This window comes from Bacillus rossius, chromosome 6 (assembly GCF_032445375.1).
Source record: "Bacillus rossius redtenbacheri isolate Brsri chromosome 6, Brsri_v3, whole genome shotgun sequence".
In the NCBI taxonomy this organism is placed as follows: Eukaryota; Metazoa; Arthropoda; class Insecta; order Phasmatodea; family Bacillidae; genus Bacillus; species Bacillus rossius.
In genome coordinates, this window is record NC_086334.1 from 55,717,460 (window position 1) to 55,734,038 (window position 16,579).

At 42.2% G+C, this 16,579-nt stretch overlaps 2 protein-coding genes across 7 annotated transcripts in view; one reads left to right on the plus strand and one right to left on the minus strand.

The window, feature by feature from the left end:
• Positions 1-1,941: 1,941 nt before the first annotated feature.
• Positions 1,942-6,166, minus strand: LOC134533446 (lateral signaling target protein 2 homolog). Its single transcript, XM_063370969.1, has 3 exons — positions 6,159-6,166; positions 3,160-4,302; positions 1,942-2,887 (listed from the first exon to the last, which is right to left on the minus strand). Exons 1-3 carry the CDS (start codon positions 6,164-6,166, stop codon positions 1,942-1,944), a joined length of 2,097 nt encoding a protein of 698 aa, XP_063227039.1.
• A 1,890-nt stretch (positions 6,167-8,056) lies between these two features.
• The window catches only part of LOC134533212 (very long chain fatty acid elongase AAEL008004-like), a 197,824-nt gene continuing 189,301 nt past the window's right edge, over positions 8,057-16,579 (plus strand). For 3 of the 6 annotated variants that reach the window (XM_063370595.1, XM_063370596.1, XM_063370602.1), the window contains exon 1: positions 8,078-8,511. The gene's annotated coding sequence lies outside the window, so the exon portion shown is untranslated. Of the gene's footprint in view, positions 8,512-16,579 lie in introns of all 6 variants that reach the window. The other 3 variants (XM_063370603.1, XM_063370599.1, XM_063370600.1) reach the window with 3 other exon arrangements.

A 16,579-nucleotide genomic window follows, 5' to 3' on the forward strand; every position in this document is an offset into this window, starting at 1 on the left:
ACAGTGTGTGCGCCCGGGTAGGCGGAGTCCTGAAGCTCTGCACACAGTGTGTGCGCCCGGGTAGGCGGAGTCCTGAAGCTCTGACACAGTGTGTGCGCCCGGGTAGGCGGAGTCCTGAAGCTCTGACACAGTGTGTGCGCCCGGGTAGGCGGAGTCCTGAAGCTCTGACTCAGTGTGTGCGCCCGGGTAGGCGGAGTCCTGAAGCTCTGACACAGTGTGTGCGCCCGGGAAGGCGGAGTCCTGAAGCTCTGACACAGTGTGTGCGCCCGGGTAGGCGGAGTCCTGAAGCTCTGACACAGTGTGTGCGCCCGGGAAGGCGGAGTCCTGAAGCTCTGCACACCGTGTGTGCGCCCGGGTAGGCGGAGTCCTGAAGCTCTGCACACCGTGTGTGCGCCCGGGAAGGCGGAGTCCTGAAGCTCTGCACACCGTGTGTGCGCCCGGGTAGGCGGAGTCCTGTAGCTCTGACACAGCGTGTGTGCGTCCGGGTAGGCGGAGTCCTGAAGCTCTGCACACCGTTGGTGCGCCCGGGTAGGCGGAGTCCTGAAGCTCTGCACACCGTTGGTGCGCCCGGGTATGCGGAGTCCTGAAGCTCTGCACACCGTGTGTGCGCCCGGGTATGCGGAGTCCTGAAGCTCTGCACACCGTGTGTGCGCCCGGGTATGCGGAGTCCTGAAGCTCTGCACACCGTGTGTGAGCCCGGGTATGCGGAGTCCTGAAGCTCTGCACACCGTGTGTGCGCCCGGGTATGCGGAGTCCTGAAGCTCTGCACACCGTGTGTGCGCCCGGGTAGGCGGAGTCCTGAAGCTCTGCACACCGTGTGTGCGCCCGGGTATGCGGAGTCCTGAAGCTCTGCACACAGTGTGTGCGCCCGGGTATGCGGAGTCCTGAAGCTCTGCGCACCGTGTGTGCGCCCGGGTATGCGGAGTCCTGAAGTTCTGCGCACAGTGTGTGCGCCCGGGTATGCGGAGTCTTGAAGCTCTGCACACAGTGTGTGCGCCCGGGTATGCGGAGTCCTGAAGCTCTGCACACCGTGTGTGCGCCCGGGTATGCGGAGTCCTGAAGCTCTGCACACCGTGTGTGCGTCCGGGTAGGCGGGGGCCTAAAACTGACCTTTTCGAAGTAATCCTGAAGTCCGGGAGTGAGGCCAATGTTCGACCAGTGCGTCACATCACTCCGTCTCTGAAAAGTATCACGAAAGTTGGAAACCTGTTAAAGATATCTGCTACTAAATATAAATAATTTCGTACCTGTGGTTGGAGTTTCTGACCGTTAAATAAATTTCCCGTGTTGGATTCCGGATCATATCAGGGAGTCGTCATCTTCCGCTTCCTACGCGCGATTTTACTAGCTGTCCACAACGGAACATAGAACTAAGAAGTTTCTGCGAAGACTCGGTTGTCTGGTAAGGGGGGTTCACAACTAATCAATATACAACTTAGAAACACGCGAGATAGAACATTCTAAGTAATGTAATTAAAAAATATGTGGTTCTAGCTTGTGACACAGCAGTTTACAAATTGTGTGCTTCCGAGTTATATCTTGTTTAAATTAAGTTTTTTTCTAATTTTTTGTAGTTTTCTGCATGGTACGATTACATGTTTCTTATTTACGGGTTTCTTAAGTTATGGTAGTTCTAATTCGGGTGGTGTTTCAAGTTGTAGCGTTTGGAAGTTATGACCGTAAATAGTTGTAATTGTAGAGGTTTGGGCCCCCGTCTGACACTACGATGAAACTCGTTTCTTGAAGAGCAGACTTGGTTGAAAAGTCGGTAGATTTGCTGTAACTTCCAGCGGCACGGGAGTGACGACGTGTCTGCAGATCCTACACTTCCTACACTGTGATTTCACGTGTGGTGTGTGATCGATCGCAGTTAGGAAGTGGTGGAAGTGGTGGAAGTGGTGGAAGTGGTGGAAGTGGCCAAAGTGGTGAAAGTGGCGGAAATTACAGAAGTGGGGGAAGTGGTGGATGTGGCAAAGTGGTGGAAGTGACGGAAGTGGTGGAAGTGACGAAGGTGGTGGAAGTGGCGGAAGTGGTGGAAGTGGCGGAAGTGGTGGAAGTGGTGGAAGTGGCGGAAGTGGTGGAAGTGGCGGAAGTGGCGGAAGCGGTGGAAGTGGCGGAAGTAGCGGATGTGGCGGAAGTGATAGAAGTGGCGGAAGTGGTGAAAGTGGCGGAAGTGGTGGAAGTGGCGGAAGTGGTGGAAGTGGCGGAAGTGGTGGAAGTGGCGGAAGTGGTGGAAGTGGCGGAAGTGGCGGAAGTGGCGGAAGTGTGGAAATTAACGGAAGTAGTGGAATTGGTGGAAGTGTTGGAAATGGCGGAAGTAGTGGAAGTGTTGGAAGTGGCGGAAGTGGTTGAATTGGTGGAAGTGGCGGAAGTGGCGTAATTGTAGGAAGTGGCGGAAGTGGCGGAAGTGGTGGAAGTGGCCAAAGTGGTGGAAGTGGTGGAAGTGACTAAGGTGGTGGAAGTGGCGAAAGTGGTGGAAGTGGCGGAAGTGGCGGAAGTGGTTGAATTGGTGGAAGTGGCGGAAGTGGCGGAAGTGGTTGAATTGGTGGAAGTGGCGGAAGTGGCGGAAGTGTTGGAAGTGGCGGAAGTGTTGTAAGTGGCAGAAGTGGTGGAAGTGGTGGAAGTGGCCAAAGTGGTGGAAGTGGCGGAAGTGACGTAAGTGGGGGAAGTGGTGGAAGTGGCGGAAGTGACGGAAGTGGTGGAAGTGGTGGAAATGGCAGAAGTGGCGGAAGTGGCGGAAGTGGTTGAATTGGTGGAAGTGGCGGAAGTGGCGGAAGTGGTGGAAGTGACGTAAGTGGGGGAAGTGGTGGAAGTGACAGAAGTGGTGGAAGTGGCGGAAGTGGCGGAAGTGACGGAAGTGGTGGAAGTGGTGGAAATGGTAGAAGTGCTGGAAGTGGCGGAAGTGGTGGAAGTGGAGGAAGTGGTGGAAGTGACGAAGGTGGTGGAAGTGGCGGAAGTGGTGGAAGTGGTGGATGTGGTGGAAATGGCAGAAGTGGCGGAAGTGGCGGAAGTGGTTGAATTGGTGGAAGTGGCGGAAGTGGAGGAAGTGTTGGAAGTGGTGGAAGTGGCCAAAGTGGTGGAAGTGGTGGAAGTGACGTAAGTGGGGGAAGTGGTGGAAGTGACAGAAGTGGTGGAAGTGGCGGAAGTGGCGGAAGTGACGGAAGTGGTGGATGGAAATGGTGGAAATGGTAGAAGTGCTGGAAGTGGCGGAAGTGGTGGAAGTTGAGGAAGTGGTGGAAGTGACGAAGGTGGTGGAAGTGGCGGAAGTGGTGGAAGTGGTGGAAGTGGCGGAAGTGACTGAAGTGGTGGAAGTCTTGGATGTGGTGAAAGTGGCGGAAGAGGTGGAAGTGGCGGAAGTGGTGGAAGTGGCGGAAGTGAAGGATGTGGCTGATATGGTGGAAGTGTTGTAAGTGGTGGAAGTGGCGGAAGTGGCGGAAGTGGTGGAAGTGGTGGAAGTGGCGGAAGTGAAGGATGTGGCGGATATGGTGGAAGTGTTGTAAGTGGTGGAAGTGGTGGAAGTGGCGGAAGTGGTGGAAGTGGTGGAAGTGGCGGAAGTGGTGGAAGTGGCGGAAGTGGTGGAAGTGGGTGAAGTGGCGGACGTGGCGGAAGTGGTGTAAGTGGTGGAAGTGGTGGAAGTGGCGGAAGTGGTGGAAGTGGTGGAAGTGGCGGAAGTGGTGGAAGTGGCGGAAGTGGTGGAAGTGGGTGAAGTGGCGGACGTGGCGGAAGTGGTGTAAGTGGTGGAAGTGGTGGAAGTGGCGGAAGTGGTGGAAGTGGTGGAAGTGGTGGAAGTGGCGGAAGTGGTGGAAGTGGCGGAAGTGGTGGAAGTGGGTGAAGTGGCGGACGTGGCGGAAGTGGTGTAAGTGGTGGAAGTGGTGTAAGTGGCGGAAGTGGTGGAAGTGGCGGAAGTGGCGGAAGTGGTGGAAGTGGTGGAAGCGGCGGAAGTGGTGGAAGTGACGGAAGTGCTGGAAGTGGCGGAAGAGGTGTAAGTGGTGGAAGTAGCGGAAGTGGCGGAAGTGGTGGAAGTGGCGGAAGTGGCGGAAGTGGCGGAAGTGGTGGAAGTGGTGGAAGTGGCGGAAGTGGTGGAAGTGGTGGAAGCGGCGGAAGTGGTGGAAGTGACGGAAGTGCTGGAAGTGGCGGAAGAGGTGTAAGTGGTGGAAGTAGCGGAAGTGGCGGAAGTGGAGGAAGTGGTGGAAGTGGCGGAAGTGGCGGAAGTGGCGGAAGTGGCGGAAGTGGCGGAAGTGGTGGAAGTGTGAGGAAGACGGGTGAGAGGGGAGGGAGGGTAGCGGACCCGGCCACTGTCCCCTGGCGAGCACAGGAGCGCACTGTCGCGGCCCGAGTGCGCGCCCTCGACCAAGTAGGTCACCGGAACAATCGCGGCGTCGCCGAGTGTGACGTAAGCGGGCGCCTGTTCGCCGCGCCTCCCCTCTGGCGGACTGCAGGGAAAACACGAGGTGGCAAAGACGCGGTCATTTCATTCCGACAAGCACGGCACATAACATTCACGCACTGTGACAGCTGGACGTTGTGACAGACAAACCTGGAATCATGCAGTACCAGACTGGCTTATCATGCATGTGTAATTATTTTGTTAGTTTTATAAGAAAACTTGATAGAGGGAAAAATCTTTATTTATCTATATAGGTGTAGTTTTATTTAAAAGTGATTTTCCTCTTATTTGGTCCAAGATCAATTGTACGAGATATTACCAAGAAATTATAATTACTGGAGGCCACCGGATCAAGTGTTGAGAAATATGACTAGGAAAGTTATTTCTTCGTAATCAGTCTTAGACAGTAATTTTACTCTTATTTTTAACGTAAAGTGTGTAAAATTTAATCAAGAAGTACAATAATTGTGCTTTAGTGGATGATAAAGGGGTCTGAGAGTGGTATTTTGAAATCTAAACATAGTCAGTGATTTTCCTCTAGTTTTGAAGAACAAGTGAGCAAGATTTTATCAGGCTTACTGTGAAACTGTAAATTTGTATTTTAAAAAATGGGTGTGTGTACTTATGTACTTGGCGTATTAAAAAAATACTTAACTTTAATTTTGCATGTAATAATTTAATATAAATAAAAAAATAAAAGGCCTGATGTGGTCTTAAAAAATAAGATTGGTAAAATATAAAGCCAATCAAATAAAAACATCTAAATAAATACTCAGTATTCAATATTACTTTAAATACATGTATAAAAAATATTTAATTTAGTAAAATAATCTAGATAATTTTTGATTAATAATAAAAATCAATAAATATGCAGAATGTTTCAAAAATTTATTAACTATAATTATTTATTAAATAATAATGCAATAATTTATATTGCAAATAAAGTATACATACGGGAACAACCTCACTTATAGAATTACACTTGAAAAAGTTTATAAACACAATTTCTGTCACTAATATTAACAATAGATAATTGTTTAAATTATATGGACTAATATTCAAAATCAATTACTAAAGTATATTATTTAAAAGCACATACCTATATAACTTTTGTTTTTATGTATCCTTTATTTCATCCTGTGAAAGTTTCGTTACATGGTTCGTGTCCATCATAAACATTCACACTCTTCATTATTTTTCATAACGTGCCTAGTTTTAGTTATACAGAGTTTTGGTGCATTTTATATCTGTTGGACAAAAAAACTTATATTTAAATAGTATTTTTTTTAAAATTTTTAGTTCATTCAACGGAACACTGGCGCACGAATATGTGTTTCGCGCGCATCAAGGCGCTGCTCCACTGGCTGCGAGGACGAGCGATCGCCGCGCAGAGGCGGTCAGACCCCGCGGGGAGCCGGGCGCAGACATCAGCCAGCCACATGTAATAGCAACCAGCAGTCTGGTGCACAGCGCAGTTTGTGATGGCTGTGGCATTTTTCACATGTTTAGCTTCGGGCAATTAGCGCAGTGTTGACGGTTCAATGAGTGCGGTGGTGCGATTCCATATTTTACGAACAGCAACCACGTGGCAGACTTTACATTCGCCGAGACGAGATGACCTATATAAGTTGATGGTTACTTGAAGCGGCCATCCAAACAGCCCTGGAATTAAACTTGGCATTGCATCTTCTGACGTTCTCGCCAGCACAACAAATGGCCGTAGTAGCTTGTCCAGTAACATTGTTTCGGCACCATAAACCAGTGCACTTACTTGGACATTCGTGTGAGTTATTACTCACAAAATAATCAATTAAATACAATTTAGTGGTTTGTTTTTTCAAATAATGAAGTTAGTCAACCATTTACCTGCATATTTCTCAGAAGTGGTGAAAGAATATTCAGTACCGGTTTGTAATTTGTATTTCATGCAAATCACAAAGTTTCTTTTGCAGATTTTTCAATTGACTTGTTTTCATTTAACACTTAAAATGTTCTTGTGCAATTTATTCCTTACTGACGCTATTTTTTTTCGTTTAATGGTTTACAATGCGCATGCATGCAAAACCTATTTATTTCATCGACAAGTTATCTGTAGATACTTACGCCTCCACATGAAAATATAACACACTAGTTGCGACTTGTATACTCAGTGGTTTGCTCCTACTGGTTCGTGCGTGCAAAAAATACTAATGTGCGATAGCAATGGCTTTTTTAATACAGTCTTATTGCCTAAAAATAAGGATAAATGACTTTTGGAATAACGAATATTGGATCAACTATACTAGGATAAATATTTCAGGGTACATTTTAACATCAACTGGTTGTTTGGTTAAGTTAGTTTAATCCAGCTTAGCTTCGCTTGCAAATTTTGTTCGTTATACCTGAATTCGTTTGTTCTAAAATCGTTTATCTTGCCGTCAGTTACCATAAAGTCGTTTATCCTAAGATCGCTTGCCTTTACGTAGTTTCCCTTAATTTTGGGACAACCAACATTTTAGGACAAGTGAAACGTATACTCGAACCAAGTAACACGGTAGAATTTTTTAAAATTATTTATTTATCACTTCACAAATCATTGTAAAACGTGCATTTTTAATGCGAGAGACTTTCCGATGAGAAATATTTTCTATTCCCATAGAGTCGCAGGCACGACTTTACTAAAATGAGCACCGAAAGAAAGTTTTCGAACTAGTTCACTGGTAATACTTATATTATTCGTCCTTTTTTTTTTTAGTTCACGCACATTAATTTTTTCCGAATAAAGGTTAGATTTGAATTTAACATATTTTGTTCTTAAAACATGTCGTTTCAAAAATTTAATTTTAAAAAAAAATGTGAGCTATTTTTTTAGTACTCGCTAGAGATGTGTAACATCTAACCTCGGTAACTAGCAAATTTATGTGTTCTCATGTTGCAAATACGCTTATAATGCAAAACTCGGCCACAATCTTATATTTAACGAAGAAGTCTTTAAAATAATGCCAAGCGTGATAAATATACGCAAACTGTATTTTCAACTAAATTTATTGTCGCGAATAATACCTAGTTTCCGCACCCGCCGCTAGAATTCGCTACCGGAACAAATATCTCGACTATAAAATCGTTTGATTAGTAGCTGAATTGTTAAACTATAAATGAAACGGCTCCGATACAAATTAAATACTTGAAATAATACTAAATCCCGGCTTTGGACCTGATTTTCGACAATGAATTTTATTAAAAAACTACCCATTGGTTAAAAATAACTGTTTTGCTACAAAGTGCTTATATTTTGTCAACCATTTTCAAATCAGAACACAAATTGTTTATGAATAATCAATCGGTATCTTTAAAAAAAGCGTATATATATATATATATATATATATATATATATTTGCAATATTTTATGGTAAATTATATATGCAGAAGGAAGGGATACGATACAAATACGTTTTTTTTACTCCACTATGGACCGATACACCGTGGAGATATTTTTGTAAGGAAAGGTGGGTCGCCAGCTACAATAACGCGGTATCGCGGCCTTGGGACGGACTCGCCAGCCGTCAAGCGCGCGTCTCCACGCAACGCCACGCCGCAGGGCACGCAGCGCGAGGGGGGAGCGGAAGTTTGCGGAGTACCTCTAGCGCGCCGCCCCTCCCCTCCCACGCACAACTCGGAAGGGGGGAAATAAGTTATTCGCCGCCAGGATGCGCGGGCTCAGTCTGGTTCGGAAAGGCGAAGCGCTGTGTTCGCTAGTGAGAGACGGCCGCGGCGGGAGGAGAATTTTATTTTTCAGCGTTTGGCAGCCGCGGGTAGTTGGCTGCGCGCGCGCGTGTTGTCGCGGCGGATAGAGGAGGCGCTTTCACCCGTCCTGTCGGCGTGCAGTCCTGCCACTTGTATCGCGCGACTTGTCCCCGCCACGGCATGCCTGCCAAGCGCTGCGAGGGCTCGCGGGAGCTCTGAGAGCCTGTGCTTCTGTTCCCGGCGGAATTCTTCGCTCTTTTACCACGTGCACAACCTGTTCTCCTTCGGGTAATAAATTGATAGCTTTCGCCTGTCAAATCTGGACATTTGGAACTGCGTTTATACTTCGGACCGAGGCTTGCGGCGTCGTAATTGCAAGCTGAGAAGACTTCCAGGCTCAGGTATGTTCTAATTTAGGTAATCGAACTGTTCCTACTGAAACAGGTCTTGTAGTTTAGGTCGTTCATTTGGTGTGTAGGGATAATGACAAATTTTTGAAGTTGAAGGTTTTTCTTTTTACAAGACCGGTTTCGTTTGTGATTCGCCTAACTTAACCTATAATCTTTTTAAGTGCCGTAGCAAGGTTTTAAATATGTCCCGTTTCGGGGCTGTAGAATTAATTTAATGATACAGAGAGATGACTGCGTTGACCTTTGAAATAACCGCACGCGTCCGTGGAATGCGAAAGGCTGGTGGAGTGTAGACAGTTTCGTTTGCCAACTATTTCCTGCGAGGTAAGAAAAGGGAGAGCGGTTACGTAGCAACTGGCAGCCTGTCAAAAAAAAAACCGTTGACCTACAAAAAGACCGCCCGTGGCCAGTTCACTGCGCCGATCTGCTTGTGTTACGTGGACGTCTTAGTTTGTCGCCAGCACGTGCTGGGCTCGGCCGCAGGTTTCCCAAAGGCCGGGCTGCATTCGCAACCACAGATGCCGCGGGAGTTGAATTTACACCAACTGATAGCAGCCGCTACATTGGACAATAGCACACGCCTTAAGAACAGCGCGCAAACTGAGTTATCGAACTCCTAACTTAATTTCTGCGCGCGACCAATCAGCATACGTCATAGATAAAAAATACATCAGCGGCATAAAGCAGCTAGCGATTGTTTTGATACGTGCGTTTCAAAGATAAGTGAAACTAATTTAAAAGTGATACTTTTTTTCGAGGCAAAGCATTGTAGTTAATATCTTTCCCAGTCGTTTAAAACTAAACTGTGAAATCAAATTCTTGTATTTAGGTAATAAACTGCTTCATATAATTTGAAAAAAAATTCAAATATTTTAATACTAAAATTTCCACAAAATTATAGGGGGGGGGGGGGAATTGGTATTTTTTAAACCGCTGTGGTGGTGTGCGAATTCTGTGCTTAAAGACCAATTTCAGCACGCGAATTATTATTTTAATATTTTGCATTTCATTTCTGTAGCCGTAGAATTGAAACGTTAAAATACGCAATGTGTGTTGCTGTATAAGCCTTATATAAACGCATGAGTTTATGTCTGTGGCTTGTAAAATGATTTTCAAGGTCTGGGTCTGTTGAAAGATGTTTTTAGCAAGCTCTGCTGTGTATGTGATTTTTTGGTAGTTCTATCATTTTACGTTGTGTGTTTACCTTTTTTGTAACCATAATTTCTTGAGAAAATTACAATATGTGAAGAACCTAAAAAGATAGTACTTTTTAGTCTAGGCCTGTTAGGCTTCGTATGCAAATTCGGCGTATTAAAACCTTTAAAAACGATTTTTAACAATGTGAGCGAGTTTTTCAGTACTTGCCAGAGATGTGTAATATCTATACTCGGTAACGAGCAAATTCATGTATTCTCATTTTGCAAATACATTTATAATACAGAATACGATTTTCAGACCGAAATTTTAAACTAATAATAAAAATGGCTCCTGTAAAAGCAAAAAAGACTTCAAAAATGCAAAACCTTGGCTTTGGACCTGATTTTCGGTAAGGAATTGTATTAAAATACGGCCCATCTTGTTCAAATTCACTAAACATTTAGTACTATAAAATTTCCCTTTGGCTTTGTGAAATTTGGTTTGCTCCAACCGCCATACATGGCAGCACCGTGGTTACGCCTCTCCGTTCCATGCGACTGCCGTTCCATTCACGAAATTACTATTACTAAATGCCGTATGCCGACAGCAAGATGTTTTACATCAAAAACACTTATCTTTCCTGGCTTTATGGCCATAATACTCGTGTGTATATTATATTTTCGCAAAATATTTTGCGTGCTTTTATACCCTTAAATTCATTCAATGACGCGAAACATCATCCATCACCTTCCTCGTTACTACTACAATCACAACCGCACATTCTCTCTCTACAACTTACCATTAAATTATTCAAACATAACAAAACACGTCTCGTTGCAACTAGTAATTAATTACTGCACACATCCTGTATCTCCTACCTTTTGATATAATATGTTTCTATTCTCGGTACTCTTCTCTTACTTAGGCAACATATGACTATCGTTTCTCAATTAACCACCAACATTTAGTGATTAACTACTCGAATCATTCACACATGAGACACGTTATACATGAAAATTGTAAAAAAAAAAAAAAAAAAAAAAAAAAATCGTGTCAGAAGACAAACTTCCTTAATTTATACAATTATTTCGCTGTTATTCGGTCGTTCCTCAACTTCCACAGCCGATACGAAGTAGAACAAGTAAACATCATCAAACTTTACGTTACTTCCACAATTTCGCTTTTCATTTGCAAATTTTCACGACAAAATTTCTCTTTTTTTTTCCCCCCACATTATAAACATCTGTGTTACTGGTATCGAGATGTAAACTTGACCCAGTAAATCATAAGAAACCATGGTATTTTTAATATTTTATTGTTAAGTACAGTTTTGAGTTAAAAACTGTAAGGTTTTGGTGACACAATTACCAAGAAACTTTGTTTTTAAATGTACTGTATAAAGCCTCCCTTTATCAAAGATAATCAGCGACCCAAACCCTCATTCCCGCGCTTGTCCCGTAAGAATGTAGGAGTGGTAATGACGAGAGCGCCGCCATGTTGGTGACGTCATAAATATTGCTATGGCAACGCTTTGTAAACAACTCCAGAATCTTGAATCATCTTTAATGTATTACTTTTTTTTAAATTTGGCTATTGTTTCTTAATGACGAATTTCAGTTTTAAAAATGGGGTGTGTAATTGTATACACTCAGAAGTTATACTCCCATGAAAACATTTTTATAGACATACACCATTGTTGCTGGTTCTCACTGCATGTCATAGAGAAACTACAATAGTGGCCAAGAAAGATCAATACACACACCCATAAAAACAAGCCGAAATCAGCCATGTTAAATGAACAGGACAGCACAGAGAATTCCGTGGAAGGCATTAGAAAAAAAAATCATCACGGCACAGATGAACAGTGGATTGACAACGACGAGACTTGTTTACAAGAACAGGACAAAAAAAAACCTTTTTACAACACAGCGACATACGAACCCAACGATGATACAAAATATATAATCTGGCCCGCGCAGTGGCGTAGCCAGGATTTGCGTATGGGGGGTGTTAAGACGCATGCCCCCCCCCCCTCTCGTGTTAAAGCGGGGGGTCCGGGAGTCTTACCCCGGGAAAATTTGGATTTAAAGGTGTAAAATATGCTATTTTAGCAGTTTTCGGTAGTTAAATTTAAATATTGTAATGGTAAAATTTTTATTAATTTTAATATGAAATTTGTTTGAGTGATGAATAAGAAATTAATTAAAGATTTGGTGCTAAGGGGGGGGGGGTGTTGAACCCCTAAAACTCCCCCCCTTGGTACCCCCCCCATGAATCTGGGCAACACTACAGCGCAGTTTTTAAATGATTCTTGCAATGTGAATGATTGAGGAAAAACCGTTCTTAATCTCACCTTCCTCATTTCAAGAATAATTCAAATAACGCGAATTTCATTCCCTCTCCCACATAAGATCAGCAGCATGCCGGGAGTAGTGTTAAGTCGATGACCATGAAGGGGGAGGGGTGTGAAGCTGTTTCGCAATATTACAAACATTGTGTTTAGCATGGCCGCCATATTTGAAAGAGAATGTGTCCGATCGTTGCCCTACACATGCTCCTTCTGAACTCTTCCGGCATCTTTAACGAAGTTAAATTATTTATACGTGGTAAGCTAGTTTGGTGCTACGTGTTTTTGGGTTTGTTTTGCCTATCACGTCACAATATGCAGGTGTTCGGTGTCTGAATGTTTGCTGAAGTACTTGCTCAAAAATAAGGTGATGACCTTGTGTTGAACAGTGTGCTTTAAGGGTAGTATATCTGAAATCCCTGCGAACCACGAAACCACTCTGGAATAACGGCAAATATTTATTCACACACACACACACACACACCTACACACACACACACACACACACACACCCACACACCTACACACACCCACACCAACACACACCAACACACACCTACACACACACACCTACATACACACACCTACATACATACATATACATACATACATATACATATATATATATATATATATATATATATATAGTACCTGAAGTTTCATAGCTGTTGCGCTGGAAATGCTAAACCGGACCATAGTGCATGTTTTTTTCAAGAATAAATTCAACTGACACCAGGCTTTCAGATATCCTGCGCCTACCAAGGGCGTATCTAGAGGTTGGAGAGGGGAAAGGGAAGACCTAACCCTTTGCGAAGGGGGGGGGGAAGATATTTAGTTTTCCGTTGGATTATGTCCTTGTCGCTGCCTGGAGGAAACCCAAGAACCCAGCTTCAGAGATTTTAGATGTACCAACTTGTTGGTATACTATCATTTTTTAGGGTCACGTACGATATACCAACCAAACATTGCCTTACTGACATCGACCATCTGTCTGCCGTCATGAATAAATTCCAGCAATTATGACGTAACAATTGCAACATCGGTTGTAATAATTATTTACTATATCAAAATTATTTGTAAGCCCTCGATGTTTTTAATCCATTTCCATTTATTCAGCGATTGCGTGAGTGTTAAAAAATGTCAATACTTATATACTGTTCAGATGATAGCAATTATTGTATGGTTATTGATATATTATTTTTTTTCTTAAAATTAAAATTATTTATGCTTGTATTGGTATCATATTTATGTTTAAACTTCTGTTTACACTATCAAGTTCTAGCTGGTAGTACAAATTCAAATTCACGCGCAAGTAAAAATAAAATCCATTTTGGGTTATTATTTGTTTATCAGTGTGAAACTTTTCTTCAATCCGACTAAAGTCTGTATCGTATTTGGGCGGCGTATCACACTATAGCCTATTTGTTTACCTCGGAGGCATAAGAAACTTATGTCCACTTTTGGGCCAAATTCACTTTTTTAAATCATAAACTTGACCACATTTTGACGTTATTTCTAGTGGCATACAGCACTAAGCTGTACGATGTGGGTAGAAAATAGTTGAGTAAATAAGGGAGGTACTACTTAAAATTCTTTAAACTGCTCTCATGAAAAAAAAATTGTTTATGTGGAGTCTGCAGCTTTTAATATTGTTTATTAATTACGTTCGTAATATCCAGGTCTGAGATTTGAATTGTTCATACGATTACTTTGTGTCTGCTGTGCAGATGTGCTCTATGTGCTGCAGCATGAGTTATGACCTGTTATCAGAAAATATAAGCTTTTGGCATGGAACCCTCTTTGTTTCCTTACAAGCAACTGTGAACTAGCTTGAGTCCTTTGAGGCTCATTACTATTGTATGTGAATCAGGAAAGGTGTTAAGACCGTTCTTTCGTTCTTGTTTTGGCCATTAATCCCTTCGCTGGTTCAAACACATTCACATGCATTTGTTCGAGTGTAACAATTTTTTTTATATATAAATGTGGACTACCAGTCTTAAAGCGACGTCTGTACATCTGTACATCTGTACATCTGTACCCCCGTCACAGTCCAGGCGCCGCGACGCCCCCGCGAGGGAAAGTCGTGAACCGGAGCGGAACACCTAGACGCCCCCGACCCCGACCTAGACCGCCGCCTCCGAGACCCTCGCCCCAAGGCGAGCCTCGGGCGTTGATCTGGCCGCGCCTGATCGCCTTGTCCCCGTCAGCGCCTTTTTTTCTTCTTTACGGGGACTACGCGGGAAACCCACAACCGTTTCTCTGCGTTCAAACCAGGGGATTCCTTGCCCCTGGCAGAAACTGCGATTAGCACACACACACTCTCTCTCTTAGGCCCGTTCGCTAGCCACAATACACGGGAACGTAACAAGCGGCAACCAATGAGATTGCATTTCAAGGTTACAAAACACTTAATTTAAAAATTAAAAAAAAAAAAATGCACATTATGCTAAGAGAATTTGCATACATAAAACTTGTGAGCGAGTCGTTGAATGTCTAACCTCGGTAACGGGCGAATTCACGTGTTCTCGTGTTCATGATGCAAATAAACTTAAATTACGAAACTCGGACATGAAATTTAAAGTATAATTATTTAAAATATTTCAGAGCGTCATAAATGATAAATAAAATATTAGCTTATAATGCGACACGATTTCCCGACGCAAATCGCACACGTACTTTCTTGGCCCGCCACAAGAATTCTCTGCCTGAATCGTAAACGTTGCTTGCCACAATCAACCGCAGACAGCATCACGAAACAACCAGGATAATTAAACTATTAGAAAAGTCTACAATAAAAGCGAAAAGACTTGCCCTCGGATTTAAACCTGATTTTGAAAAGGAAATTTATTAAAATATTGCCCATCTTGTTAAAATTCACAAAACAGTTAAAAATATAACGTTTATGCATTGTTTGAAATTATGCTTGTATGGCATTACTGAAATATTAACTTGAAACATTTTAAAACACACAACAGTAAGTATATGTTTGTATTTTTTTTTGCTTTAACTACTTAAATCACTGTAAATATGTCCATGAAGTTTTGTTAGTTATAAATTAAACAAATTAGTATTTTTTATAAGTTAGAATTTAAATGAATTGGGTAAAATTTATTTACCGGTAAGCGATTTTTTGTTTGTTTTATTCGTGGGAGTCTGATACATAGGCCATGATGGTTTATAAAACCTAAAACGAAAATAGGTTTTCAGCATCGATGGTCCCTGATTAAATCGATCATTATAAATTATACAATAAAATAATTTTAAGTTAGGGTTTAGCTGATTCAACATTATAATAATGTTAAAAATAGGAAAGTTTTTTCCAGTGATGAAATTAGAACTACGCCCATTAAGACCCTACCTAATGCACTGGCTACTAAGTCTATCGGGGATTTAGAATTTATGTATTATAACATTGTAATGCCACATTTCTTAGATATTTAAAAAAAATTAAATTACTTTTTACTATAACTAATTTATTTTATCATATATATATATATATATATATACACATATATATATATAAATTATACAATAAAATAATTTTAAGTTAGGGTTTAGCTGATTCAACATTATAATAATGTTAAAAATAGGAAAGTTTTTTCCAGTGATGAAATTAGAACTACGCCCATTAAGACCCTACCTAATGCACTGGCTACTAAGTCTATCGGGGATTTAGAATTTATGTATTATAACATTGTAATGCCACATTTCTTAGATATTTAAAAAAAATTAAATTACTTTTTACTATAACTAATTTATTTTATCATATATATATATATATATATATATATATACACACACACACACATATATATATATATTCCAGGGTAGTTTCACTATTATAAATTTACATTTGGCACACAAGTACGTTTAGTATTGCCCCCTAATATTTATGATTGAGACTATATACCATGCGGGTTTATGTTGCAATACTTAGGTCCGCCATCTTGTTTACAATTTCCGTTCCTAGACTTCCGTTTCATTTTCACGAAATTATTCCTACTAAATGCCCGATACCGCGAGGTATGATGTTTATCCAGCAATAAAAATAAACGGCAAAGTTATAGTATTACACTAGATTTTCTTGTACTTGAAAAAAATTTCTAAAGTATTTAGAACATAAACAAACATGGCTACCACTTCAGCCAAGTTCTCGGCTTCTGTTGTCCGCACGGAAAAACTAAAACGGAAGAGCTCAGCATCGCCGAGCTGATCCGCACGGGTCCATCTCCGTCTGCGTACTTTTTGAGAAACTCCGTTCCGTGTGATCCGACTCCGTTTACGTGATCCGTCTCCGTTTGTGTCATTGTGGACTATTCCTTATCGCTCCGAAGACTATGTAAAGCAATACACCGTGCAGTATTTCAGTCCATTTAATACTAAACTTGTCAACTTGTCTGGATAGTTTATTTATGTCTTGAGAAATATTTAATGATGTGTGTTTATATAAGTCTAAGAAATAGTGAGAATTTTTTACACGCACAGCATGTTCAGGTATTGTAAAAATAGGCCGAATTTGTATACATAGTCTTGCAGACCTAGCCTACTTAAGTGGTATCTGAATACGTTCTTGAC

Bases quoted from the DNA above. Each gene is read 5' to 3' on its own strand.
- LOC134533446 (XM_063370969.1), bottom strand. The intron at 2,888-3,159 runs GTCACTTCCGCC...CGCCACTTCCAG, and splicing joins CATTTCCATCCACCACTTCC to CACTTCTACCATTTCCACCA.